General features: G+C 35.0%; 1 protein-coding gene and 1 non-coding gene across 9 annotated transcripts in view; both read right to left on the bottom strand.

Annotated features, from left to right (window-relative positions):
- The window catches only part of TAF2 (TATA-box binding protein associated factor 2), an 82,786-nt gene that overhangs the window by 37,250 nt on the left and 18,122 nt on the right, over window positions 1-27,414 (bottom strand). For 6 of the 8 annotated variants that reach the window (XM_059901688.1, XM_059901689.1, XM_059901691.1 and 3 more), the window contains 14 exons: window positions 27,025-27,166; window positions 25,569-25,800; window positions 23,097-23,281; window positions 21,661-21,774; window positions 19,937-20,036; window positions 18,201-18,286; window positions 14,673-14,808; window positions 13,532-13,686; window positions 12,753-12,867; window positions 12,288-12,397; window positions 10,362-10,427; window positions 8,034-8,286; window positions 6,447-6,587; window positions 3,726-3,836 (listed from right to left, as the gene is read on the bottom strand). In XM_059901688.1, coding sequence (XP_059757671.1) covers window positions 3,726-3,836; window positions 6,447-6,587; window positions 8,034-8,286; window positions 10,362-10,427; window positions 12,288-12,397; window positions 12,753-12,867; window positions 13,532-13,686; window positions 14,673-14,808; window positions 18,201-18,286; window positions 19,937-20,036; window positions 21,661-21,774; window positions 23,097-23,281; window positions 25,569-25,800; window positions 27,025-27,166 — 1,946 coding nt within the window. Of the gene's footprint in view, window positions 1-3,725; window positions 3,837-6,446; window positions 6,588-8,033; window positions 8,287-10,361; window positions 10,428-12,287; window positions 12,398-12,752; window positions 12,868-13,531; window positions 13,687-14,672; window positions 14,809-18,200; window positions 18,287-19,936; window positions 20,037-21,660; window positions 21,775-23,096; window positions 23,282-25,568; window positions 25,801-27,024; window positions 27,167-27,414 lie in introns of those variants that run through there. The other 2 variants (XM_059901695.1, XM_059901694.1) reach the window with 2 other exon arrangements.
- On the bottom strand, window positions 9,210-9,282 carry TRNAG-UCC (transfer RNA glycine (anticodon UCC)). The gene has a single exon. It is a non-coding gene; the product is annotated as a tRNA-Gly (tRNA).

The following is a 27,414-nucleotide window of genomic DNA, read 5'->3' as shown; positions in this document are numbered from 1 at the left end:
AGAGTGGCCCCCACTTGCCTCAACTAGAGAAAGCCCTCGCATGAACCGAAGACCCGACACAGCCAAAAATAAAATAAATAAATAAATAAATAAAGTAGCTATAAAAAAGAAAAGTGCTTTAAAAAAAAAAAAAAAAAAAAAAAAAAAAAAAAAAAAGAGAAGCAGAGAAAAGGGAGGAAACCATCCAAAAAAACAAATAAAAATTCCTAAATCCATATCCCAGTCAATTCCCAGAGAAGCAATTTATTGAAAGCAATCTGAGTGTGGTTTGATTTAAACTCAGCAACTCAGATGCTCTAGCCTAGAAATCTGAACATGGAGCAAGCAAATTAATTACTTCTATCAGCAGTGTTGGGATTATGCTGTGGCAAAACAAACTGCCAGGAGACAAAGGAAGAAGACCTGGCCCCTTCTGACGTCCACCATGGAGCCAGAACCTCTGACTGACACACACAATGGCACAGTCCCTAAACGTTCCTATGTTTGAATACCAGGTAGGAAAAAAAACAAGGCACATAAAAACACACAAAACCAAAGAAAAAATACTCCACAAGTATTCACCACGGACGAGTTTTGTTTTCAAACTGTTCTAATGATTAAAAAAATTAATCTCTGTAACTTCAGTCAACCTTTTCTCTACGGTTTCTAAGTTTTGTTTCACACTCAGAAAGGCCATTTGCATTCAGAGATCATTTAAATAATGTTTATAGGTTTTCTCCAAGTATTTTTATAGTTTCATTGTTACCTCTGATAACCACTTTGCTAACAAAGCAAAAGACCATTTACTTAACCACTGTTTCTGAACTAAGTATTCAGAGCACAGAATAAACTCAGAAATTAAAAATGAGACAGGGATGTGGATGAAGTACAAAAACCAAAATATTTAACATTTACCCCTCAGACCATATCCAATTCTCACAGACACTATACTCCTAATCGAACAGGCTAGATTATCTGATCACCCCAAAGTCAAGTGAAGAATAAATAATTTGTGAAACACAACTGGGGGTGTGTGGGGCATTTAGTACATACAGCAAAACTTCCTACAAAGAAAAACAACTGAAGGCATCAACGTCAACGTACTGCAGCAAAGGCGGACTGAAGTTTTTAACAATGATCGTTTGGTATCAGGAATAGTTCAACCCATGTCCTGCATACTTATGTAAGAAGACAAATTTCATAAATGTATATATGATTTATTAGAAATATATGTTAGAAATTCATGTGTATATATAAAAGATTTTCATATAAAATGGCTAATAACAAGGCTTGAAAGGGATTTAATTTTAGTCTTCTTGAAAACTAAGTTATCTAGAATATTGAATTTAATGCTCCTGCCCAATTCATGAGATGTTAAAATTTTAAAAAATATCTCCCCACCCCCAAATCCCAACTTCTTTTTGGCATTTAATGTTCTGTATTTCTAATTTAATCTTAATTGCAGAAAAATCTTTCATTTCTTCTCATGCACTTTATAATTTTATATAGTCCAAAAGATAGCTAACTTCACAATATTTATACCAGTGAAAATAATTTTAAGTCTAAAAATATTGGTTTTAAGTAAGTTTATTATTTAACGAAAATAGAAATGATTCTCCAGTTACGTAAAAACTAAATAAATAAATAACTTTATATAGTGAAACTTTTTAAAAAAATATGCTTAACCAAAGCCCTCAGAGACAAATCATTAGTGGTTGGAAGTGAAGTACTTTAAAAACAAACATAAGAAAATCAATGAAATATTCTTAGGCACCATCCAATCACATCTTTTCTTCCAGTTTTAATCCATTAATCTGCAAATCTTTAAATAACAACAAAATCTTTTTCTCTCAACCATAATTTTTAAGTTTTGATATCAGACAAATCTGGGTTTCGCTCCTGGCCCTACCGCATATATGACCTTGAGTAAATCTGTTAGCTTTTATTAGCGTCTATCTCCTCAAATGGAAACTGAGATAATTACAGTATCTATCTCAGAGGTCTGATGAGGATCATATTAATCAAGTTTTGGTACAGGCCATGGAACATACAAAAAACTAGCTATTATTACTGTTGTTGTTATTTGCATTTATTCTGTCCTTAATATCTTCAGGGATTAAGATGTATGCTAGTCTTAACTGAAGACAATTATATCTTCAAATAAAAGAAATTCACGTGTAGATGAAGAAAGCAATACTATAAGTGAAAGTCAAAACAAATCAGCAGATTAGGAAGGAAAAAATCTTACAAAAACTTCTTTAACAATATTCAAAAACGTAAAGAAAAAGTGTATCAGCTATAATGTATTCTTTTAAAGAACTAATTTAAGGACGTTTAAATCATTTGAATGTTACCCTACTGAGTTAAAGAGGAAAATTCTGCCTTCTTGATTTTCACTATAAATCACCATTTGTAAATAAAATACTTGTGACTTTTAAAAAATTAATTAATTAATTTATTTATTTATTTTTGGCTGCGTTGGTGCTGCGTTGGGTCTTCGTTGCTGCGCACAGGCTTTCTCTAGTTGCGGCGAGCGGGGGCTACTCTTCGTCACGGTGAGTGGGCTTCTCAATGCAGTGGCTTCTCTTGTCACGGAGCATGGGGTCTAGGCGCGCAGGCTTCAGTAGTTGTGGCACACAGGCTCAGTAGCTGTAGCTCGCAGGCTCTAGAGCGCAGGCTCAGTAGTTGTGGCACACAGGCTTAGCTGCTCTGCGGCATGTGGGATCTTCCTGGACCAGGGCTTGAACCCATGTCCCCTGCACTGGCAGGCAGATTCTTAACCACTGTGCCACCAGGGAGGTCCACTTGTGACTTTTTTTTACTGTTGTAATGTTTTATTAAACTTCTCATGAATTCAACTTATCCTACAAGTTACATGTGTCATTATATGTGCTGTTCCTTCTGCTTGGGGTAACCTTCCTAGACAGGCCCTACTCAGACTGGGAAATACCTATTGCTTATGACTCAGCTCGAGGGTCACATCTTATGTACAAAACTTCCCTGAGTGCCTCTCTATACCCTTGGAAGAAGGCACTACTTCCTCTGAATCTCCCTAGAAATTTGTGTATACATACCTCCACTTTAGCAGTTATGCAAAACCTGTTTACTTGTCTGATTTCCCCATTAGGCTGAATCCTTGAGGCCCCAGAATCAGACTGTGATATGCAGCAGTTCTTCAATAGATGTTTAATTTAAATGAAATTCCAGATGGCAACTACCATGCATTCTTTCTATGTAACGCGGTGTACCACCTAGCATAGCATATATTCTCAAAAACACTTGCTGATGGTTAGAATGATAACAAGTAAGGTGAAATAGCTTTTGAAGCATGGCATTCAATAGTTATTTACTAAATAAACGAGCAAAACACACATAATGGTAAAAAAGAAAAAAGTCAAATTCATCAATGAACAAGTTATCCCAAGAGGAACTGTTTTCTGGGTATCACTTGATAAAAGAAAAAAGGAATAAAAATAAAATTGGGCTGTCAGACTTCACCAAAACAAAAGTTAGCTGAATTCCCAAAATTTGATGTACTTCTATCTCCACGTTATAACAGGTATAAGGAACATTTAAAAACCAAGTTATCTTGGTTTTCATCTACTGATTATTATAATAAATCATGTTTGTGTATTTCTTTCTCTAGAAATTTCAAGTATAATTGACACAACAATGATTTCACAGTCTAAATATTTCTTTAAAAACAAAATATCACTGGCTACTTTTATAATACTAAGGTATCTTACCTTATTTTTTCTGTTGTCATTGTACTTGATTAAGTCTAAAATAAATGTTAAGACTTCTTTGGGACAAAGGTTATGAACATCTCTCAATAAAGCCATCGCAACTGGCATAGTCTACAAAAAAAATTTTTTTTTAATTTTCATTACTACAATTCAATGAAGTATATGCTGAAACAGGGTTACTCTGGGGCTGACACAGGTATCTGGATGGACCCCAACCCCCACCGACTCCTACCCCCTCCCACTGGGAACATGTCTCAAACATGCTAACAAAGGAGCTGAGTAGGAAACCAAGGGGAAAGCTGCATAACTGGATACACTCTGTAGCCCATTTGTTAGAAGAGGTATGTGTAATGTAAATTCAGTTCTGTGTTTTACAAGGGACAAGGTATGGGCTTTAACATTAGATAACACCATTGTTCAACTTCTACTCCACTACCTAGTAAGATGGATTATTATAGCTAGTTGCTTACTGAGCAGGAGTCTAGTTTCCTCACAACCATTTTCAGGATTAACGGATACAGTGGCTGGAGGCATGTGGCAGGCAGACAGTAGAGTTCAATCACCAGTCTGAGAAGACACTGATTCTCCAGTACCACCACCCCATTCTCAGCCTAAGGAAAAATGGTAAATTATCTAAAATCCAGCTTAACTTTCTCCTTTCCAAATTTTCATAGGCAACTTTTCTCAGGAAGTAGAAGCCTGACTCACAGTGGTAACCTCTACCAGTAAAACCAAGCTATTCAAACTCAAGGCAGAACTACAGACAAATAGACATCACAGTCCCCAGTACACGGAGAGATTTGGACTACCCCGTCTTCTGATTCAAAGTAACTATTCCCTCTAAACTGGGGGACAGAAAGTAGCATGGCTCCTTTGCTTGCTTGAAAGACCAGAAGCAAGGGGACGGTCAGTGTTACAATAGTTATTATTAATGCTGTAAGAACTGAGGGAAAGGTTTTTTTCCATAGAAATAGGACTTAAATTTGATTTAAGCACTAATCCTCTCTCTCTCTTTTCTGCCACTAGAAGTATTATGTAAAAGGTGAACTAGTCTAAAAGCACTGCTTTTCCAATTTTTTTGACTGTAACCCACAGTAAGAAATACATTTACATCCCAACCACACACACACACACACTATATGTCATGTATACAAAGTAAAAAATAAAACCAAAAAAACCTTACACCTACCCTTATTTCATGTGTCGCATTCTGATACTGCCTATTGTTTTATTTAAAAAAAAAAAAAAAAAACTTCCAAATTGATTTCATTACCCCCCTCATTAATGGATCACAGCTCCCAATCTGAATATTGATCTTCTCAGGTATATGGAAGCACAATGGCATAATGAAGGGGACATATTCGGTAGTCACAGAAATTAACTTGCTTCCAGACCATACACTAGTGAAATGGCAATAGAGAGCTGAGCAACATGTTCAAGTACTATGAAATGCTCGGTTCTTTAAAATAACAGGATGCCTCAGACTTCTTTGATCACACCAATATTGGCTTTCCCCAAACCCAGATCTCCTGAATCTGTTCTGCTGATGAAATTCACTATCAATATGTCATGACTTCCACTCTCAGCATGTGTCTCAATGTGGCTGGGTAATTCTTTTCACATTTCTCTCCATCACATACAAATCTCACCTTGCTTAACATTCCCCTCAACATCTACCATTTCATTTACTTTTAATCTGCTTTCTACCTGCCTCAGAAAAAGGAATGTTCTTATCTTTTCTAAAACTAACCTCACAACTATGTCCCCACCCACTACAAATAACTTCAGAATTTGCTCTATCTTAGGTTTTTTATATTTACTTGCTCCCAAGAGATGAATATTTCATCTCTGCTTCTCCACTGGTTCCTTTCTCTGTGCCAAACATGCCTCAAGCTTTTTCTCCCTCTATACAAAACAAAACCTGAAATGTCCCTTCTCAGCCTTGCTTTATCCTCAACATGTCACCTTTCTCACACTCTTCAACACCAAATCATGAAAGAATAGACTTCATTAGTTTTTTTCTACTTCAACTTTACTCCTCCTTCTAGTTCAATCTAGTTCATCTAATCTGGGCCTTCATTATTAAATTACTCAAAATATTTTACAAATGATTTCCAAATGGCCCCAATGCTGACCACCCTGCCATTCCCACATCACTTCCTAAAACAGCGACTCTATCACACCACCACTTTCTAAATTACCATTTGTAAAAAACTTGCTATTTGATAAAAATATAGTGTGAAACACTTCACATGCTTGATATTATTTAATTCTAAAAAAAGATAAATTTACAGTTGAGTAAACTGAGGCTTAGAGAGTTCAGAAACTTGTCCTCTTGCAAAGTGCTCGTGAGCAGCAGAGCTGGGACTGAAACTAGAGCTGCGTGCTGTACTGTCTCCGACTCAGAAATGCTGCCCACATCCTACAAGGATGGCCATCAGGAGGACTCACCCATGCCTCCATCCCCCATGTAACCAACCAGAAAGTCAAATTAGCCATTTCTACTTACTTTAGTAGTAATATGGACAGTGACTTACTCGCACACAGTTCATAAAATTAATGAACAACTGAAACTTTGGAAAACATTTTAGAAGCAAAAAGAGAACACAGACAAAATCATTTATAAGAAAGTAAATAATATTTGAAGAGTCCCCAGGTTAAACTGAGATATACAAATATTGGCAAAAAACAATCATAAGAAAACGAGAAGGGAAAATGTACCTTCTGTAGAAAGTAACTTTGAAAGCTCATAAAGTTGTTTGTTTTCACAATGTTCGGACAAGTTTTACAACAAAACATCCTAGTAAAGAGTGACTTCATGGCTGGTGGTCCTGTCCATGTGCTCACCATTGAATTTGCAATCTGCAAATAATTAGAAAATGAAGTAATTTCCATCACCATGGAAAACATATTTTTAAATAAATAAAATAGCTTTCTAAAAGTTATCAATATAATCGGATTCATTTTTAACAATTTCAGTTCTTAGAAATTTAATACATTTTAGCTTCTCATGATCATTTCCAAGAAAATGTATATAAATATATTTATATATTTATAAATATATATAAACTCTACCCCCCCTAAAATTCTTATGTACACTTGTAACTGTTTTCTACAAGTTAGTTTCTAAATTGCAGCACTCTTCTTATGTTTTATGTTTTAAGAAAACTTGCTTGCAAAGACTTTTATTCTGAGTAAGTTTTGTCCATTTAGGCAGATGCAGTTCTAATGTTTTAAATTTATCAGATAGAAACATCACCATGGATTTTAAATAAGGCTTTTAAATCTACCCTAATTTAAAAATAAGCAAGTACAGTGCTACCACTTAAGTCTGTAAGAACACTTTACAAAAAAATCCACATCTTGCTATTGACACTTTTAGAGTATATAAAAATCATGTCTGAAAAGAATGAAATTATAATTAACTTTAAATAAGTCTATAATTTTATGGATCTGCTAAGAATCTAGCATGTGAGAATCACGAAGAACTTTATAGGAGCAATGAAATTACATCCTTAGCAGATGATTATCAAAGAAAATCACATTTTCCCTCATATATCTGAGTAGATGTAGGAATCAAACTGCTCACTAGTTAGCATTAGAGATAAAACAAATCTAAACCATTATAATCTGTTGAAATGTTGGACAAGTGGATTTAGCAGGGAGGAAGGCAAGAAAGCTACTATATGAGAATGAACCTAGTACCAATATGCTTTTTAAATACCTGGAACCCAGTATTTCTGGCCAAATATTTGTCTGCATTTTCTGGCTTTCATTTGTTCTACCTTCAGGTTGTTTTTTTTTTTTGTATCTAAAGAAAAATATGTAGTTTTCTTAATAAATTAACTTTTCTAGTACGTTAAATAACAGAACCTATCATTTTAAATTCCATATCCCTAATATTGATTACTAAGCTCAAACCAACAAGAAATCACCACCACAGTAGGATAATTAAGATGAACTGATTTCATGTACTATAATATAAAATATCACTCAAACCAAGGAATTTCTTACATTCTTTGCTTTAACAATTCTTTGGTTGGCAATTCAATAAAATGGGAAAATTCTCTTTGGTTTTAAACTCTCAATTTCAGTTTGACAATTATAAAATTTTAGTGCATTATTTATTTTCAGGTCAAAACGTGTTTCTTCAAATCAGCCTTGTTAAAAGCATTTGGCAAAAGCTTTCAAGAGACCAACCACCAAGTAAAATTAAAGACTACAGTGAATTTTAATTCACCTTCAGAGATTTTTTTTTTTAAATATGCATCAGCCATCTTGTTTTCTTTCTACTGTACATAATCTCACCTTTGCAAGGCAGAAGCAAGCTGACATTCTCACACGGTAGAAACACTGCTCCTGTTCTAATATGTCAGTAAGGGCAAGCCGAGATGCTGGAGTGGGGAACTTTTCCAAGGCCAAAATGGACTCTTGCTGTGCCACAACATCCCTCTCATAGCGGAGCTGATACTGCCACATAAAATCCGCTTGCTCAAATTCTACTTTCCTCAATACCGACATGTCTGGGTCTATCCTTATCCACAGCAAAGGAGAATCAGCACTGAAAGAAAATATAATTTTCTTTTTTATTTATTTTTTCAATTTCATATATTTATAAAAACACAGCATTTATTAACCAGATTCCCTTCTCCATGCAGTTTTACTGCGTTCGTTTTTAAAAATCACTTTGACAATTTTCTCATTATGTTTAATATGAATTTCAAGTTTCTTACAATGTCTAATCTATATGGATCTTTTTTTAATAAATTTATTTATTTATTTATTTATTTTTGGCTGTGTTGGGTCTTCGGTGCTGCACGCGGGCTTTCTCTAGTTGCAGCGAGCGGGAGTTACTCTTCGTTGCAGTATGTGGGCTTCTCTCATCGCAGTGGCTTCTCTTGTTGCACAGCGCGGGCTCTAGCGCGGGCTTCAGTAGTTGTGGCACGCAGGCTTCAGTAGTTGTGGCATGCAGGCTTCAGTACTTGTGGCTCACGGGCTCTAGAGCACAGGCTCAGTAGTTGTGGCGCACGGGCTTAGTTGCTCCGCGGCATGTGGGATCTTCCCAGACCAGGGCTTGAACCCGTGTCCCTGCATTGGCAGGCGGATTCTTAACCACTGCGCTACCAGGGAACCCCTATATTGATCTTGTTGAAACAAAAAAATCCATCTGAAAATATTAATTTGGGGATTTTGATTAGTGATTGTATGATGTGAAAGGGGAAATCGGACCAAATTTCTTAATTTTACTTCCTAAAGTCTAATACTTGCCAATGGCTATAAATGCCACTCTTTATGAGACATCAATCTGTAACTAAAATAAACTTATTTCTTTTTTTTCTTAATTAACTAATTTATTTATTTGGCTGCGTCCGGTCTTAGTTGTGGCACACGGGATCTTCGTTGTGGCATGCGGGATCTTTACTTGCAGCATGCAAACTCTTAGTTGCAGCGTGCGAACTCTTAGTTGTGGCACGTGGGATCTAGTTCCCTGACCAGGGATCGAACCCAGGCCCCCTGCATTGGAAGTGCAGAGTCTTAGCCACTGGACCACCAGGGAAGTCCCAGATAAGCTTATTTCTTATTAATTTATTAAATTAATTTGTTTAGCTGACTTTTTTTTAAAAAAATGCTAGACTCATGATCATTTTTATCAAACAGAAAGTTCTGAAATCATAGTTCAGAGGTATAGCATAAATTTATCCTCATGTACCTCTCAAAGTAACAAGAACAGTTTTAAAAATCTAGCCTAGAGACTTCCCTGGCGGTCCAGTGGTTAAGAATCCACACTTCCACTGCACAGGGCTCGGGTTCGATCCCTGGTTGGGGAACTAAGATTCCTCATGCTGCCTGGAGCGTGGCCAAAAAAGAAAAAAGCAACCATCCTAAAAATCTAGTCTAACGCTCTTATCAAAGAACACCACCTGAAATATAAACTCAATTCAACAAATACTACTGGGTACTTACTACAGGCAAGGACTTAATATGGAAAGATTATATAAACTGTGTAATAAATAGAAGTGATATTTGGTAACCAAGTTAGTAAATAATTACAGATGTTTTATAAAAAATACACAGGCACAATATGGATGGGCGAAATAAACTCTGAGCTACATTATATTTAAAAATAAAATGCCTGTCAATCAATAAATATTACCACAAAATTTTTACAATGAGATTTAAATTGTTTTTCGCAAACATAGCAAGTCTCAAAGTGCCCTGGGGCTTTGTCCAAAGACAAAGAAAACCAATAACATCTGAGAACTCACTGGAAATGCAAACTATCACGACCCACTAGTGAAGAGCTGGGTCAGAAACTGAATTTTAAGAAGATTCCCCAAGTGACTTACATGCACTTCAGTTTGAGAAGCACTGCTCTAGAGGCCACCAGGGAAGCAAGAAAGCTAATGCAAGGCTACTTCCTCTGAATTTCACCTGGGCCAGGCTAGATTTACTTTTCTCTTTGAATAATTATAATTTTATGTTAAAATTTGTTTTCAACATAAGGTTTTTATTGCCTTCTAAAAGTGTTAAAAGCACTAATTTCAGGACATTTACATACTTTTAGATGTAAATATATTACAAGACAAATGAGAATGCAGAAAATGTTATATCCTTAAACTTAAGTAACTAACTTACTCCATTGCAGAAAGATCCATGTCAACTTCTTCTCCATTCATCAGTGGAATTTTTTTCTTCTTATTCCTACATTTAAGGAAAAGTAAGTCTGAAAATTGTGACATTTCCAATTCTGAAAACAGATAAAGAACAGCTGAAGTTCAAATTAAGAATTTCACAGTGTTGAAAGATATCCTAAGGAGGAAGAGATAGAAAATGGAATTTAAACACCACAAAACCTGTCTATTTTGAAACTGAAGGGAATGAAGTAAATGATATTAAAATGTCTTCCTCATCAAAGTTTAACAAAAATCAGAAATATACAATTAAATGTTAACTTAAAACATATATATATTCCCAAGAACTGGTACCTGGAAGTTTTATACAGAAAGATAAGAGATCTACCAAATAAAGAAATCCTTTATAAAAAAACGAAAAAATAACCAGGCCTGAAATGAGACATGAATAATTCTGAACATGTTCTGTACATGCAAGGTGCTGTCCTATATGAAATAAAGCAAGTGTAAACTACAAAACATCTTAACAGTAGTAATTAATGTGTATAATTAAGTAATAGGCACAAGATTTAAGATAAGCCAAAACAAAAGCAACTGCTTCCATGCAAATTACTCCTGAATCATAAAATCTACTGGACACTACACTAAATGCATGGTCACATGAGGACAAAATAGGAAAAGAGAGCACAGTCTTCTTATGTTCCTCACACCAAAGGATACATAAATGACGTGCTATTACTACAGAGAAAGCAAAACAAAGGAAATGTTATGAAAAGGGTAGCTATCAGGTGTTCTCGATTTCAAAGGTGGACAGGACAAAAAGAAGAATTTCACTTTGAACTAAGAAAGAATTTTCACAGAGAATGATTACAGAGATTTCAGAATCAAGTTCTCTAAACGCCTTCAAAATGAACTGACATTCTTGTCTGTCTGAGACAACCTAAGTGTAGTCATATGTATAAGACTTCTGTCCCTGAAATTTTGATATTACTACACATTCCTTTCACTGTTCAGAGCATATGCTAATAGCTGAATTAAAAAACAAAAAAAGTGGTAAAGAAAAAATATATTAAAAGATGAACCACTGGACATTTTTTAAGTAAACTGGTAATGTGCCTTTGAAAGACACCAAGAATGTTCTTTCAGGGCATGGTGATACAGAGAAAAGGGAGAGTAAAGGAGACGTAATAAAGAAGATGCAGGGGCTTTTCGTGACATATGTATTCAGCTACTTTCCTTATAGTCAATGATCATTTCCCCAATATTTTCTGTAGATATTAATCAAATGAGACTAATAAGAATGAGCCTAAGCAATTTGTCTTGAATTTTTCCTGGCTCCAAAAACTCAAACTTCCATTCCACCTCCCCCTGTCCCTACAAAATAAGGATTCTCAAACCTAAATTTTAAAATTAATTATTTAATTCTAAGAATACAAATGTTGTCAAGAACAGAAAGCATATAAAGAATGTTTGGGGACTTCCCTGGTGGCGCAGTGGTTGAGAATCCACCTGCCAATGCAGGGGACACGGGTTTGAGCCCTGGTCCGGGAAGATCCCACATGCCGCGGAGCAACTAAGCCCATGAGCCACAACTACTGAGCCTGTGCTCTAGAGCCCACAAGCCACAACTACTGAGCCCGTGTGCTACAACTAATGAAGCCTGCGCACCTAGAGTCCATGCTCCGCAACAAAAGAAGCCACCGCAATGAGAAGCCCGTGCACAGCAACAAAGACCCAACACAGCCAAAAATAAATAAATTAAAAAAAAAAAAAAAAAAAAGAATGTTTGGTAATACTAACTTGAAGTAAAAGGGGGAAAAACAATACTAGATAACATGTTCTCTACTTAAAAATTAGGTATACATTAGGGTTTTTATTTTGGCATTTTAATCTGTGAGACTGCAGTTTATAGTTATGATCCAATGCCTACCTTCTGCTTTTGGAATGGCAGGGTATATCATGTTTAAGACTGTTTTCTTCAATTTGCAATGTATGATTGAAGGATCCATCTAACTCCTGCACTGTCACTTTAAGTGGTCCCTTTAAAAAGAAACATACTGTTCAAAGATAGTACTAGAATAAAAACCAATGTGTGTTCTTATGTGTATAGGTAAACATATCAAGATATAAAATAACAATATACAAGACCTCCATGTGGAGACACAGAAAGGCAGCTGGTACCAGAGGTGGGGATAATAGGGAGAATTTGTTTCCTCCAAGATCTCTATCAGCAGCCCTCTTCTCCCTTCCCTGACTCTTGGTGTTTTCTCAATTTCATTCTTTGCAAACAAAATCTCATTATGAAACTTCCAACCAGCTCCCCACCCATAAACCCTTCCTTTATTTAAACTGGCGAGAAAGCAGTGCAGAAGGCCATTTTGGAAAAAAAACTTACCACATATTTCTGAGTTCCAGGAGATGTATAATCTTGTTTTATTTCCAATTCCAAGACATTTCGTTTTCTATTAAAGGCAAAACTTCCATAAAATTTTACCACTCCGCTCTGGTCTCTGAAGAATTATAAAGGAATTTTTGCATACTAAAATAAATACGTACTAAACAAAATAAATTATTCATCAGGGTAGTAATAATTTTCAAATGCATTCCCCCCGTTCAAAGCTTAAGAGCATACTCCACTGTAAACCAGGTGGCAAAGTATTCAAAATTCTTGTGAAAAATGTTTCCCCAGATTTAAAAAGAAATTCTGAAACATTAAGAAATTCGTTTTTTTGAAAGAAGCAAAACTACTCTACTGGGTTATTAATATAGTGCTTTGAAATGAAAAAAATGTAACAATTGAAAAGTTCCAAGATACCACCAAATTGTGCCAACCTCTAACCACATCTAAAAGTCACCAGACCACTGCATCTTACAAGTAATCCTACAGGCCTGTCTGGTGGATTATTTACCTCCCTCACCATCAAGCCTATTGCTATACTCACACACTAAAAGGTACTTTAAAATATGCCAAATTTTACAGATACAGATGTGTATGTATGTGTGTCTCAATAATTAGTAGGCACCTCAGAGGAAATGATTTACTGGTTATTTCTACTATTCCTGGTTATTTCTACTATTATTTACCTCCTTTCATCCCGCAAAGCCCTTTTCTTCCTCCTTCCCCTTATGCACTTAACCTTCCCTCCTTTGCTGAACTGCTATTGAAAAGGATACACCCACTGCTTTATTAAAGGCTGGATGTCTTTGCCAGAGACATTCGAGATGGATTTCAAAAATCCAGATGTGGAAACCAACATCTGACTCCACATATGTGACTGGAACTTCTGAGATGAAGCAGTACTAGCCAAACTTAGCAGTTTATTGAAAACCTGCAAGAATCAAAGTATCATTTAGTTTGTATAAGATAATATACATTGCTTGCAATTCTGTACTATTCCCACTTTGCATTATAACTTTATTATAGACAATTACAGAAAACAATTTCACATCTTACTTCATTGATTGTTTTAGTTAAAGACTATTAGCAATGGAAGCATGAAAAGATTTAAACAGCCAGACTATAAAATCATTCTTCCTCTAAATATAATTGAATTTTAATGACATCCTGGCCAGACAATGAATACTGTGTTTTTAAGAGCTATAATAATATACAACACCTATAACATATTGTGCTACGAGCTTTACATAGGAACTATACATTCTTTGAGAACACTCATTTGCATTTATCCCACTCTAAGAAGTGAACCGGCTCTTTACAGACCACATCTCATTTAATATTTCTGTTCTTTAAAGGCAAGATAGAGGACAGAAGGATTCAAGAAACTTAACTTTAAGGCAAATTTAAAAAAAGATTACTAAAAAGTTATTTTCCACTTACCTCTAAGAATATTATCAATGGAAAAAGAATAGCTGAGCATTTATAATACAACTGGCTTCTATTACCTCAACTAGTACATATCAACTATTTCCACCCAAACTTGCTTAAAACATATGGCAGAATTTAGCGATAGCAAAAATAACCATCTTTTAGATAAATTTGCTTTTTTCTATTGAAAATATTTGTAAATGGCACTTCATCCTTAATATTCTAAATAATGCCAAACACAAAATCGTAGCATAAACAGGTTTTACTTTTAACCTCACATTTTAGTTTTATCTTCATAAAAATCCTGCATTAAGTGGGTCAAGTATTCGTACCCACTCTACATCTGAGGAAACACAACAAAAAGAACAGGTTACTTGCTGGGCAAACAGCTAATTAGATGCCCTGACTCCTATTCTACAGAATAGTATTCAGATTATATACATGTAGAACAGATCTTTCTTTACAATTGTTAAGTTCTTTAATACTTACTTGTAACATAAATTCCATACTGATCCTATTTTCAATCAATCTCATCACAAGGTGAGCTTTACACTGAAACATAGTGTAGTATTCCCAGGACAGCGTATGTGGATGCTTTATGGAAAAGTGTAGATGGGATGCTGGACTAAAAAAATAAACAGATTTGTTTAATATAACAAATTTGAATTAAATAAACAATAAATTTCATAGCTACATCAAGACAATAAATCAAAAACCTCATGGGAATACCGTAGCAATTTCCTTAGTATGAGAGCAACCGAAGACTAGGAAACATCTAAAAATAACTTAACTAGACATAAAGGAAAATTGGAATGAACAGAAACACATGCCAACCTCCTGGCAGGAAGACACAATAGTGTAAATATTTCAGTGCTTTCCAAATTCATCCATACAATCAATGCAATTCCAATCAATATCCCCAAGTTAAAGCATACACAAAAAACATTCAAGATGGATTACATATCTTAAACAAAAACAATTATAAAAGTGCTAGAAGAAAATAAAGGAAAAAAATTTCTTTTCATAATTTTGGGGTGGGAAAAAATCTTCACAAGGAAAAATATAAAATCCAGAGGACATAAAGACCAGACTATGTAAAAATTAAAAATTCTCACATGAGAGATCATCAGTAAATTAAAAGATAGGTACAGTCTGTAGAAAATATTTACAACATACATGAACATTTAAGGTGTTTACACTTTTTTATTATTTCAAATAATGCTACAGTGATTATCTTTTCATACATGTGCAGGTATTTCTGTATGGCAAATATCTAGAAGAATAATTTCTATATGTTATATATGTTATTTCTGATATGATAACATATATGTATATATGTTATTTCTGATAACATACTCAGAAGTTGAATTACTGAATCTAAAAATTACCCATTTTAAAATTCTGATTGGTACTAACAAATTACCCTTCAAAATCAGTGTACCAAATTACACTCTCACAATCAATGTGTAAGAATAGTCATTACACTCCTTAAAAAGCATGGCATACTGAAATATAAAATTTTGTAATTTGATATTTGAAAAATTACTTTTATACTCATTACTTCTGGGCTTATGGACAGCAATATGAAAAAGGTTAAATAAATTCCAAGGTATAATGGAATACTATATAGCACATAAATAGAACAAAGGAAATTCACATACAGTCACATGGAATGCTTGCCAAAATACAGATACGGTTAATTTTTTAAAAAAAGAGAAGTACACAGTAACACGCATGACTAAATTATACTTTGTAACTGCCATATACACATAAATAAAGACCAGAAAAAAACAAGAGGTCTGGAAGACAATATACCAAATTTATAATCATGGTTATCTCCAAGGAGAGGAAGTGATGGGAGTGAGAAGTGGTAAGAGGGCTAAAAAAGATCTTTTACTTTTTTTTTTAAGAAATTCACGTTCTTTTATTTATTTATTTATTCATTTATGGCTGTGTTGGGTCTTCGTTTCTGTGCAAGGGCTTTCTCTAGTTGCGGCAAGCGGGGACCACTCTTCATCGCGGTGCGCGGGCCTCTCACTGTCGCGGCCTCTCTTGTTGCAGAGCACAGGCTCCAGACGCGCAGGCTCAGTAATTGTGGCTCACGGGCCCAGTTGCTCCGTGGCATGTGGAATCTTCCCAGACCAGGGCTCGAACCCGTGTCCCCTGCATTGGCAGGTAGATTCTCAACCACTGCGCCACCAGGGAAGCCCAAGATCCTTTACTTTTTACTCCACATGCTTCTGAACTGTCTTGTTTTGAATCTCTTCAAAGAGCATGCATTCATGTGTTGCTTTTATACATAAATTTTGAAAATCAAACATACAAAAGGAACTAAATAAATGGACAGAACAAAGGTAAAAGCATTTAGTGTAAATAATTATTTACACACAATGGGAATGCTCTAACTATATGCTGGGAAACTGCCATATAGCAGACAGTCAAGAGAAGAAAGTGAAAGGAACTACCATTTTAATGAGTGCATACTATGTATAAAGCTTTATCTCAAGTAACCCTGGCAACCAACATGGTTAAGATGGATCATCATTGTTGTTTTACACATTAAAACACACACACTCACAAAGGTTATACAATTTTCTAGGCTCACAAAAATCAGTAACTACAAAAATCCAAGTCTGTCTAACTCCAAATTCCTATGCCTTCCCACTGACTTAATCTTGTCTCAGTGACCATGCTTCCACCAAAGAAGACTACTGATTATACAACTTGCAGTTTCTTAACCTTTGTTGTACTTTTAGACACCTGGGTAGTCTGGTTAATCCTACGGACCACAGAAAAAACTGCTTTTAAATGTGCACAATAAAATACACAGGTTTACAAAGGAAACCAATTATAATGAAATACAGTTATCAAAATATTTTTTAAAACTATGACATTACCAACATATGTGCTAGTATATTAATGCATTAAATAACAAGATCTAGCAGTGGTCTACTGTAGTAACTTTAAGGTAATGAGTGCAAAGAATATTTCAAGGGCTTCCCTGGTGGCGCAGTGGTTGAGAATCTGCCTGCCAATGCAGGGGACACGGGTTCGAGCCCTGGTCTGGGAAGATCCCACATGCCGTGGAGCAACTGGGTCCGTGCGCCACAATTACTGAGTCTGCGCGTCTGGAGCCTGTGCTCCGCAACAAGAGAGGCCGCGATAGTGAGAGGCCCGCGCACCGCGATGAAGAGTGGCCCCCGCTTGCCACAACCAGAGAAAGCCCTTGCACAGAAACAAAGACCCAACACAGTCAAAAAAATAAATAAATTAAAATTAAAAAAAAAAAAAATTTCAAGATACTTGCTAACAATTAAAATGTGACAAGAAAACATCCATGATTTCTACTGTTGACAAAGTCAAAGCACTGTCTGTTACCTACAGTCATAATTAAAGGAAACATAAAATTTCAGTTAATGGTGAGTAAAAAATACAGAAAAACTTTCCCATCCAATTCAATCCATATTCCCTTAGGGAATTCACGGACCCTAGAACAAATAAGAATCCCTGCTAGTGCCATTATGTTGTTGTAAGTGGTTGTCTCAGTGACTTGCTAAAAAATAGAAAGGGAAAGAAAAGAAGGAAAGTGAGAAAGAGGGAAATAAAAGGAAAGAGGGAAAAAAGGAAAGAGTAAATAAGTGTCTAGGTAGCTGACCATTCAGATAAACAGGTATAGGTGGGATGTGTTGATGCTGAAATCATCTACTTAGCCTTTTCTATTATTTTTAAACATTTACGAGAATAGTACGATATATAAGCATTAGGAAATTAACATGAAAAAGAAAAAAGCTTTATTATTTTTAGTCTTTTTTTAATGTTTAAATCCATTTACAGTCATCACATGCAATAGTAATGAAAGGAGTAATTAGAATACTACCAATGTCTGTGGGCTCAGTATTATTACAGACCATTATTACCACTTCTTTGGCCTGTGTGGGCCTCGATACACATACAAGTGATCCTAAAAGACTAATCCCACAAAACAAGGTTTGTAGTGTCTCTGAACAATAAACATACTTATCCTTCTCTTTTCCTCCACCAAATATGGGATGTAATAAAACTCCACCAGTTTTTAGTTCATACGCCACTATTTTGTCCAGCTCCTTAAAAAGATATAAAAATAGGGGTCAGTGAAAATTATTTTACATATCAAATTTTAGAATTCAACTGTGGTTTCCAATTTGCTGGAATCAGAATGTAAATTTCTGAAAATAAATGAAATGTATTTGAAGGGTAGTTTATGTTATAAACAAAGCAGACTACACAACTGGCTGAATGATAGAGCCAAAAAGCCCTCTCTACTTTGTGACTTTAGGGCTGGCCAGTAGCCTGGCAACTTTTCCTAATGGCTCTCCTCAACCTCTCTGACCTGTTCTCCAAGTTTATTTCTTCCTTCTCTGTATTTTGCTTCTGGTGGAAGATTTAAGCAAGTAAAAACAAATAGGGATAAAATTATGTCAGGATCTATAATTTTAAAACTTCTCTAGTTTTCTTTAATATGACACAGATCAAAATGAAAAAATAAAAGTTTAAGTGGAAAAAAAGACAACACAACTGTGCTGGAAATTCATGACTAGTTTAAGTAACATACAAGCAGTACAGAGAAGTAGTAAAAATCATAATGAAGTGGTTAAAAGCCAGGTTTGAATCCTGGCTCTACTACTCACTAGCTGTGTAACTTTAGCCAAATAACTTAACCTCTCTGTGTCTCAGTTTCCTTATCTGTAAAATGCAAATAATAACAGAGTAGTTAGGAGGATTAAGATAGTTACTATTTATAAAATGTTTGTAACAGTGCCTGAAACACTAAGTTTTTGAAATTAAAAACGGACTCTTCAGTTCTAGATGCATGAATCTTTTATAGTTCTCGATATTTGAAATCATTTGCAATTACTTTTTGGCTTACTTAAGTTTAGGTTTAGATGGTGAAGGTATATGAGAAAAGAAGGAGGATAGAGGGGGTCTATTTAATGAGGCTATTAAAGGCTGAAATTTTTCCACCTGAGAGGTGAGAAGATAAACATGATATGATTAAAATGTATATGAACAGAATGGGCTAGGCAAAATACAACTGACTTTCTCTTTTTGGCCAAATCTTTAAATAATGGGAAAAGATGTGAAAATGACAGAGAACATAAATACACTGAAGGACTAGCCAACATATAATAAGTACTTATTATGACCTAGGCACTATGCACATTACATGTATAACGTCTCACAATCCCTGTCCATACTAGTAGTAGCAGTAGATACTACTAGTAGTAGAAGATACTACTACTAGTAGTAGATACTACTACTACTTACTCTCCTTATACAAAAGAGGCTTGGAAAGATTAAGCAAAATCATAAATAAAGCTTGTGAATGTATGAAGCAAAATGAAAAGCAAACTGACTCCAGAATCTAGGTTCTAAGCCTAAACAAATTCAGAAAGCACAAAATTACATTAAAAATGACTACTATGAGGAGCTGGAATATATCTAACAACTAACTTTATGTTTAAGGAGCTTAAATATTCTCGTTCTTAGCAAAAAAGTCTTTGGAGGCCAACACTGACAATGGAAAGCAGATAAAATAGACCACTAGTCTTTCTCTGTAAAATGATTCTCATTTTGCTGGAAAAACTCAGGGACTTTCAAATGACAATAAGTATTTTATAGTTACTAAAAAATAAAGGACACATGACTTGAAAATCTGGAGAACACTAACATGTCTTATTGACTTCTAAGTGGATAATGGATCTAGTTGCTTTTACCTCTTTAATCCAATGGCGATATTCATTAACACCAAAAGTTTTTTTCATCCAGAGACCATAAATATAGCCTGAGATTCCCTTCAATACCCATTCATCAGACCTAAGCAAAAAGTCAAATAATAATACATCATTTTATGTATTTTTAATATAAATAACATATAATAAATTTTATTATTTTAATAATAAAAATTCTTCAGATATTTTTGGCCAAAGGCCAAAGAGGGTAACAAAACAAGCATTAGCATGTACTTCTCTGCCTTCTTAAAGAAAATGAAAGTTATCAAACCATTTGGTTTTCCCACTTCCTCTGGCTGAATTCTACCTATCCATTCATTGTACCTTCGTCACATCTGGCATCAACTTAATTATAAGACCACGTTATACTCTTGTTTCAAGGTACCTATGTTTGTGCTTTGCTCTGGCAGTGCTGCTTCCCTTATACCCAAGTCTGCCCATACTGTCTGCCTCTAAGGAAAGACGTGCACATAGCCAGGACCATACTGCTCAATTCTTTTTCTTTTTTTTTTTGATTGATTGATTGATTTATGGCTGCGTTGGGTCTTTGTTGCTGTGCGCGGGCTTTCTCTAGTTGCAGCGAGCGGGGGCTACTCTTCATTGCGGTGGCTACTCTTCATTGCGGTGCGCGGGCTTCTCACTGTGGTGGCTTCTCTTGCTGCGGAGCACGGGCTCTAGGCACGCAGGCTTCAGCAGTTGTGACTTGCGGGCTCTAGAGCGCAGGCTCAGTAGTTGTTGCACACGGGCTCAGCTTCTCCGCGGCATGTGGGATCTTCCCGGACCAGGGCTCGAACCCGGGTCCCCTGCATTGGCAGGCGGATCCTTAACCACTGTGCCATCAGGGAAGCCCAATACTGCTCAATTCTTAAAAGTCCACATTCTTTTATTATCAATCCCATGCATAATTATCAGTGAGATCCTAAGACCTCAAGTTTAAATACTTATTTTTTAGTTTCTTAAGTGGAAAGGCAATGACACCTTTCATTCATTTATTTATTCGTATGTTTATCCATTCATTCATTCTTTCATTAAAACATTTTGTCTATCATGTTCCAGATACTATCATTTAATGAAACTATGTGTCTTGGGAAAATTACAAATCAAGAGGCCTTACCCTCCACCCTTTCCCCTCCAGAAAGAAAGAAAAAGACACCAAGACTTACATACTATATATTATAATCATAAGTTATAGTCTTAAGGGAATTTTGTCTATTTCTTCAAATTCACCTCAAATTTAAAAAAGAAAATAAAAAGTGCTTTATTTCTCACATCTTTCAAGTAAATTAGTACAAATCTAGGAACTAACAGGAAAATCCCTATAGCATCATCACTATTGTAGAGAACCATTATTTTACCTTAAGTATTACCAATTGCACTGAATATTGACATCAGAATTGTAACTATAGTTCTCTGTACACTGAAGTCCTTGTATCTACAGTATTTATTTAGTTCTTTAGGAAACTGATGTTATCAAAATTCTTACCTTATTCTTATTGCAAATTGCAAAATTAACTCTATTGATATACTGAGGACACGGCCAAAAATTTAGGATGAAATTTATACTGATTACTTTTCCTTAAATATATATAATAGTGTCTGTTAATTATCTGCAGTTAGGACAAAGTTCAACTTACACTGCAGGAAAAGAAAATAAAAATAAACTTTCCTGATTCTTCTTCTCAGTAGTTGTAAACTTTGAAATTACTCACCAAGACATTCTGGATATGAAACATCCAAAAAACTGCTGGGCCAAGGACTGGGCTAAACACCTTCTAGTCAAAGGCGTCTCATCTATGATCATGGCGCTGTGTAACAGGTTTGTGCTGGCATTGAAAAGAAGAGACAGCTCATTATAACCAAGAAATAAATAATTATTCAATCAAAATAAAATAATCACACTTTTAAAATAACGGAATTTAATTAACACATAAAAGAGAAAAACCAGAATACTGTCCCCAAGAGCTTTTACAATTTTAGTTGAAACTCATAATCTTAATAACTTTTGTTTAAAGCAAGGACTGTAATGTTTCCCATTGATTTCCATGAAAAATATAAATACCCTTTTAGGGGGGTAGGGGGTTGCAGCATCAATCAGAAACTGATATGTTAATCAGACACTAATCTTTTTATGAAGGGCTCTTCTAATTTCAAAAATCTTTTCCTAATAATACTATTAATTTTTTGTGCTATATTATTTACTTTCAAATGCATTGATCCATCAGATTGTCTAAACAACTCTGAAGAATGCAAGAACACTATTATTATGTCCATTTTACAGATGAGAAAATAGACCCCCCCAAAAAAATGACTGACCCTGAGACATATAACTTCTAAATTTGGCACTTTTCAAGGAATGAAAGAAGGGAGGGAGGTAAAGAGGGTAAAAGAGAAAAGAAATAAAATTTTCTCTCTCTTTTTTTTTGCATACAAATTTCTGATGATATCAGTAAATTTTTAAATAGTGCTAGGACAAAAACCTCACTAGATACCCATATAGTAACTTGTATCATTTTTGTTTTTAATGCATAAGCCAAAAAGAGACTAAAAACACATATGTAAAAAATTAGTATCAGTTAATTCTAGATAAAGATAATATGAATCTTTTGGGTTATTCTGAAATGTTCTTCTTTATGCTTTTCTACATTTTTCAATTTTGAAAACACTGGATTTTCTACAAAGCCAACCATAACTAAAATGAAGGGAAAAGGTTCAAACTGCATCTTAAAATTGATCACAGGGGCTTCCCTGGTGGTGCAGTGGTTAAGAATCTGCCTGCCAATGCAGGGGACCCGGGTTCGAGCCCTGGTCTGGGAAGATCCCACATGTCGCGGAGCAACTAAGCCCGTGTGCCACAACTACTGAGCCTACGCTCTAAAGCCCGCGAGCCACAACTACTGAAGCCCGTGCACCTAGAGCCCATGCTCTGCAACAAGAGAAGCCACCGCAATGAGAAGCCTGCGCACCGCAACGAAGAGTAGCCCCTGCTTACCACAACAAGAGAAAGCCTGCACACAGCAACAAAGACCCAAGGCAGCCAAAAATAAATAAATTAAATAAATAAATTTAAAAAAAAATTGATCACAAAATAAATAACCTATCTTCACATCATTAACCTAATTTAGGCCTTTTGAATTTGGATACAAACCTAAAAATGCTCATGGAAGCATAAGCAGCCACTTCAACATAAGCCTCATCGATGAATACAGTCTTAAAACAAGAATATGGGTATCGACATGTAAGAATTTCTTCATAAAATTCAAAAACTTCATGAAGATACGACGTGGTATGTTTAAGCAATGGAAGAAGTTGAGGTAAACAAAAATGAGTAACCTAAAAATAAAAAGCAGGGAAGAAGATCATTAAATAAAAGAGTTAACTGAAATCTTAAATTTCCTAAATATCTCAGTTATAAATGAAGCTGCATATAAATCCCTCCCCCCCACCTTTTTTTTTTTTTTAATAAATCCATGGCACTGAGAGAAAATACTGGTATGAAATTAGTGACTATTTTTACTATGTTTACAAAACATTCATTGCACTTAAGACTTAAATTCATGATGGATTATAAGTCTGAAATGCTTAGATCCAATGAAAATAATAACTTTGGTTCCAAATTAAAATTTCTTTTGCATATGCATACAAAACAAGAACAATCTAAATTTCCAAGGGTTATTGTAAACCTGCCTTTGATTCATAAATATCTAACCTAGTGAATACTGTACATCATAGTACTATCTTAAATAATTAACAGTCATTATACTATCTTCAGTACATATAAAAAACAATATGAAAACTGCAGGGAAGCTTACTGGTAGTGAGGAGATAAGAAATACCAGCAACAGAAATAATAATTCTGATTTTCTCACATTACATCCCACTTTGGACACAGACACTCAAATATCACATACTGTCTCACTGTCTCTTATTATGATTCTGTGCCAAATGAACATCATCAATTATGACATATCACTCTGACTAGAATGACTCAGCAAGGTTTCATGAAGACTACATTTGAGCTAATCTTTTTGAATTGAACAAAAGTTTCATAGATAAGGAGAGGAGGAAAAGAGGACATCCCAAACAGTCAAAGACGGGAAAAAATATGGTTTGGTCAGAAAAAAATCTAAGTAAACTATATTGAATATAACAAACATAAATAGAAAAGTAATGAGGAAAAAGCTAGAAAGGAATATTAGGGTCAAATTCTAGAAGCTCTTGAAAGCCATGCTAAAGAAATTTGATTACTGCAGGATATGGAGGCAAGGAAAGTTTTTAATATACAATAAAAAACTATTCTTCTGACAACATTATAAAAGAACAGATTAGAGACTACCATAAGTGAATGGTGAGCATTTATTTAACATTAGTGGTCAGGGCCCAAACTGCATCATGATAAGCACTCCTCTTGGTACACAAACAAAAAATAAAATAGTATTCATCAAATAAAGAAGACTCACTTTTAGACAAAACTACATGATAGCAAATCTACTGATACTGCAATAGAAACTATTTATTTGAGACAGAGAAAGATTAAGTCACGGGCTTTAAGTATTCAGGAAAAATATTTCTTGACTGTCATTTACCTTTCTCCCATCCAATGGCTCAGAGTGGGAAAACAAAAATTCTTCCAAAATACAAAGCAGGTACTAATCAAATCTTGATTTTCGAGTTGATCATTTACCAAAGATGATAAAATTCACTGCCAATCTTATCAGTGAATATACTTTTAGGAGTCATTGTCAAGACACCAAAAGCAAATCATTCATAAAATATCTTGAGTATTTTCCATGAGTGATTTTATAAATCTTGTAAATTTCAGGAAAGCAAATACAAGAGCAGACTGAGGAGCTCACTGACTTTCCTGGTTGCCCTCAATTTTTGCTCATACAACTGAAAGAAGTTGAGATATACACAGTCACAATATAAGCCTTACAATTAAAAGTAAACTAACTGTAATCAAAAACATAAAGGACTAAGAGTAAATAGAGATTCATTCAAATGTTACTTTAAACCTATACAGAAGCTATGAGTGTCAATAACCAATGAATCACTTTATAACCACCAGAAAGTTGATGCTTGAGGAGGCCTAAAAGCACTATGGGGCTTATCAACTGATCCATGATTTGTGGCCAGATGTGGGATGGGAGGAAATTGGGAGGAAACTTTCATTAGTTCATTGACCAGAATTCTAACCCTGCCTGCCTCAGCCTTTTCTCTTCTCTCTATATATGCTGAAGAGAGAATAAATCTTGCTCTTTAATTTTGAAATTGTAGTATTTCAGGTTCTGGAGATGGAACTATAACATTCATAAACTCATGTTAATTCTGTAACACAATCAGTTTCAGAAATCAACCTATATTCTAACCAACCTATACTCTAAGGTATACTTGAAGCTCTTTTGGAACACTAAGCCCTCTGGTGAAAAAAATACAGAATTTTAATATGCCAGCATTTTAAAAGGAGTTCATGTCATTATATATTTCAGGTGAAGAAACCCTTTCTCTCTAGTGATAGTTCTAACAGTTGAAAGAAGAATTAAGAAAAACTTAGTACTTAATATTCTTCTGATTAGGCATGAAAGAGTGGGAGGGAAAGCAGCAAGAAGGTATGATTTACCTCATGCATATATGGATCTACAAGTATTTCAAAAGGTCCAATGGCCAAGGAGATATTCGATGCAGCTGTTGGAATGGTAAGCATGTAATGGAAGGTTTTCTTCCTCATATCATGGGTATACACTGTCTCCACCAAATCTCCACTGGAAACAGCCACCATTGCAGCATCCACTGTAAATTCTAATTTCCATGTACATAATTCAGAGTATGAATCAACACATGGGAACCAAAATCTAGAAAAAAGATCAACAGTGCAGAAAACATGTTGAAAGTGTAACCTACATTGTTTCTGCCACATATAAGTTATTTTAACATTTACAGAATATGCACAAGAAGAAATTTTAGCTATTTGCCCACTGATGTTTTTTACTGAGCAATCTAAAAGAATGTGATTAAAGATAGAGTCCTGTCTCCAAATATTATTGGCAATATTAATAAAATATATCATGTAGTACCTCCAGTTTAAACCCTGAAAAGAGGTAATCAATTCTTAGTTTCCAATTTTTTAATTAAAAATAATTTTTACTTGTATATTCACAGTCAGTTTTTATGTAGCATTCATTTTTGGAAACTAAAAATGCCTACAAAAAAGTTTTAAAACATACAATATTCAGAATCTACTCCATAACGTCAGGAAACTGCTTTTCTGGAGTATGTGATGCATTGCATAAATTCAAACAGTGCTGGTAAAGGCAGACATAAAATTTCTACTCAATGTTCTATTCAGATCAGGTTTTACTATGTGCCAGGGTCTGTACTTGTTACTGAAACACGGAGAAATATAAGACATCATCCCTGGCTTGGAGGAGTTAATAATCTGAGGAGACTACACATAACATAATATTTCAATAACATGGTTAACTGTAGAGCTATGAGAATGAACTACAATTACATGCAACAATAAAGGTACATCTCACTACCACAATGTTACACAAGAAAGGCAGATATAAAGAGCATAAGGCATATGCTTCCATTTAATAAAGTTCAAAGATAGGTGTTATCAATCTACAGTATTTTAGAAATCAGGATGGTGGTTGCCCTAGGGCAGGAGGCTACCAGGTGGGCAAGAGTGAATGGAAGTGGGTAGAAGGGGGTACTCTGTGATGCTGGTAATGTTAATGTTCTTTTTCTTGATGTGAGTGTGAATTACACGAGTTTGTTCACTTGTGAAAATGTATTGAGCTTTCTATTTACAATTCGTGTAATTTTCTGTATATTTTACTTCAATACAAAAGTTTAAAAAATGAAAGAATTGAGACGACTTTAGAACATTAGACTTGAAAAGGAAAGGAGGGAAAACAGGATTGAAGAGGAACAAGATTCAGAAGAGGTTCAAGTAGTTGGGGATCAAGCTCATACTTCTCATTTTATACTAAATACATGTATTGCATATTCATAGAAAAAAATGCAATTGAAAAAATGAAATCAACTGAAATACATAAGAATTAGTAATCTACCTTGTGGAATTTTGATACCCACAAGAGAAAACATGAGCACCTCTCTCTGCCATACTTCCCTCTACACTGGGTACCACAAAATGAAGACCTCCTTTTGGCTGATCCAAAGAAAAATTGATGTGTATCTTTAGCACCTTTAGTTCTGCAACAAATAAATACATACATACATTGATATATAAAAATATAGTTAGGTAACAGTGGTCGATATAATAAGGGCAAAGACTTACACTGAACATAAAGTGGGAATCAAAGGCTGAGTTTTACATAAAAGATCACACTACTTAACCTAGTTTAGGCTTTTACCATCTCTTTGCCTACAGGAACTCAACAGTCTCCTTCCACTGGTGTTCTTACCTCCACTCAATTCTAGTCACTGCTAGCTGTGTTCTC

The sequence above is a fragment of the Balaenoptera ricei genome, chromosome 17 (genome assembly GCF_028023285.1).
Source record: "Balaenoptera ricei isolate mBalRic1 chromosome 17, mBalRic1.hap2, whole genome shotgun sequence".
Lineage (NCBI taxonomy): Eukaryota > Metazoa > Chordata > Mammalia > Artiodactyla > Balaenopteridae > Balaenoptera > Balaenoptera ricei.
Note: the sequence above shows the minus strand (reverse complement) of the source record. Positions and strands in the feature narration are given on the sequence as shown.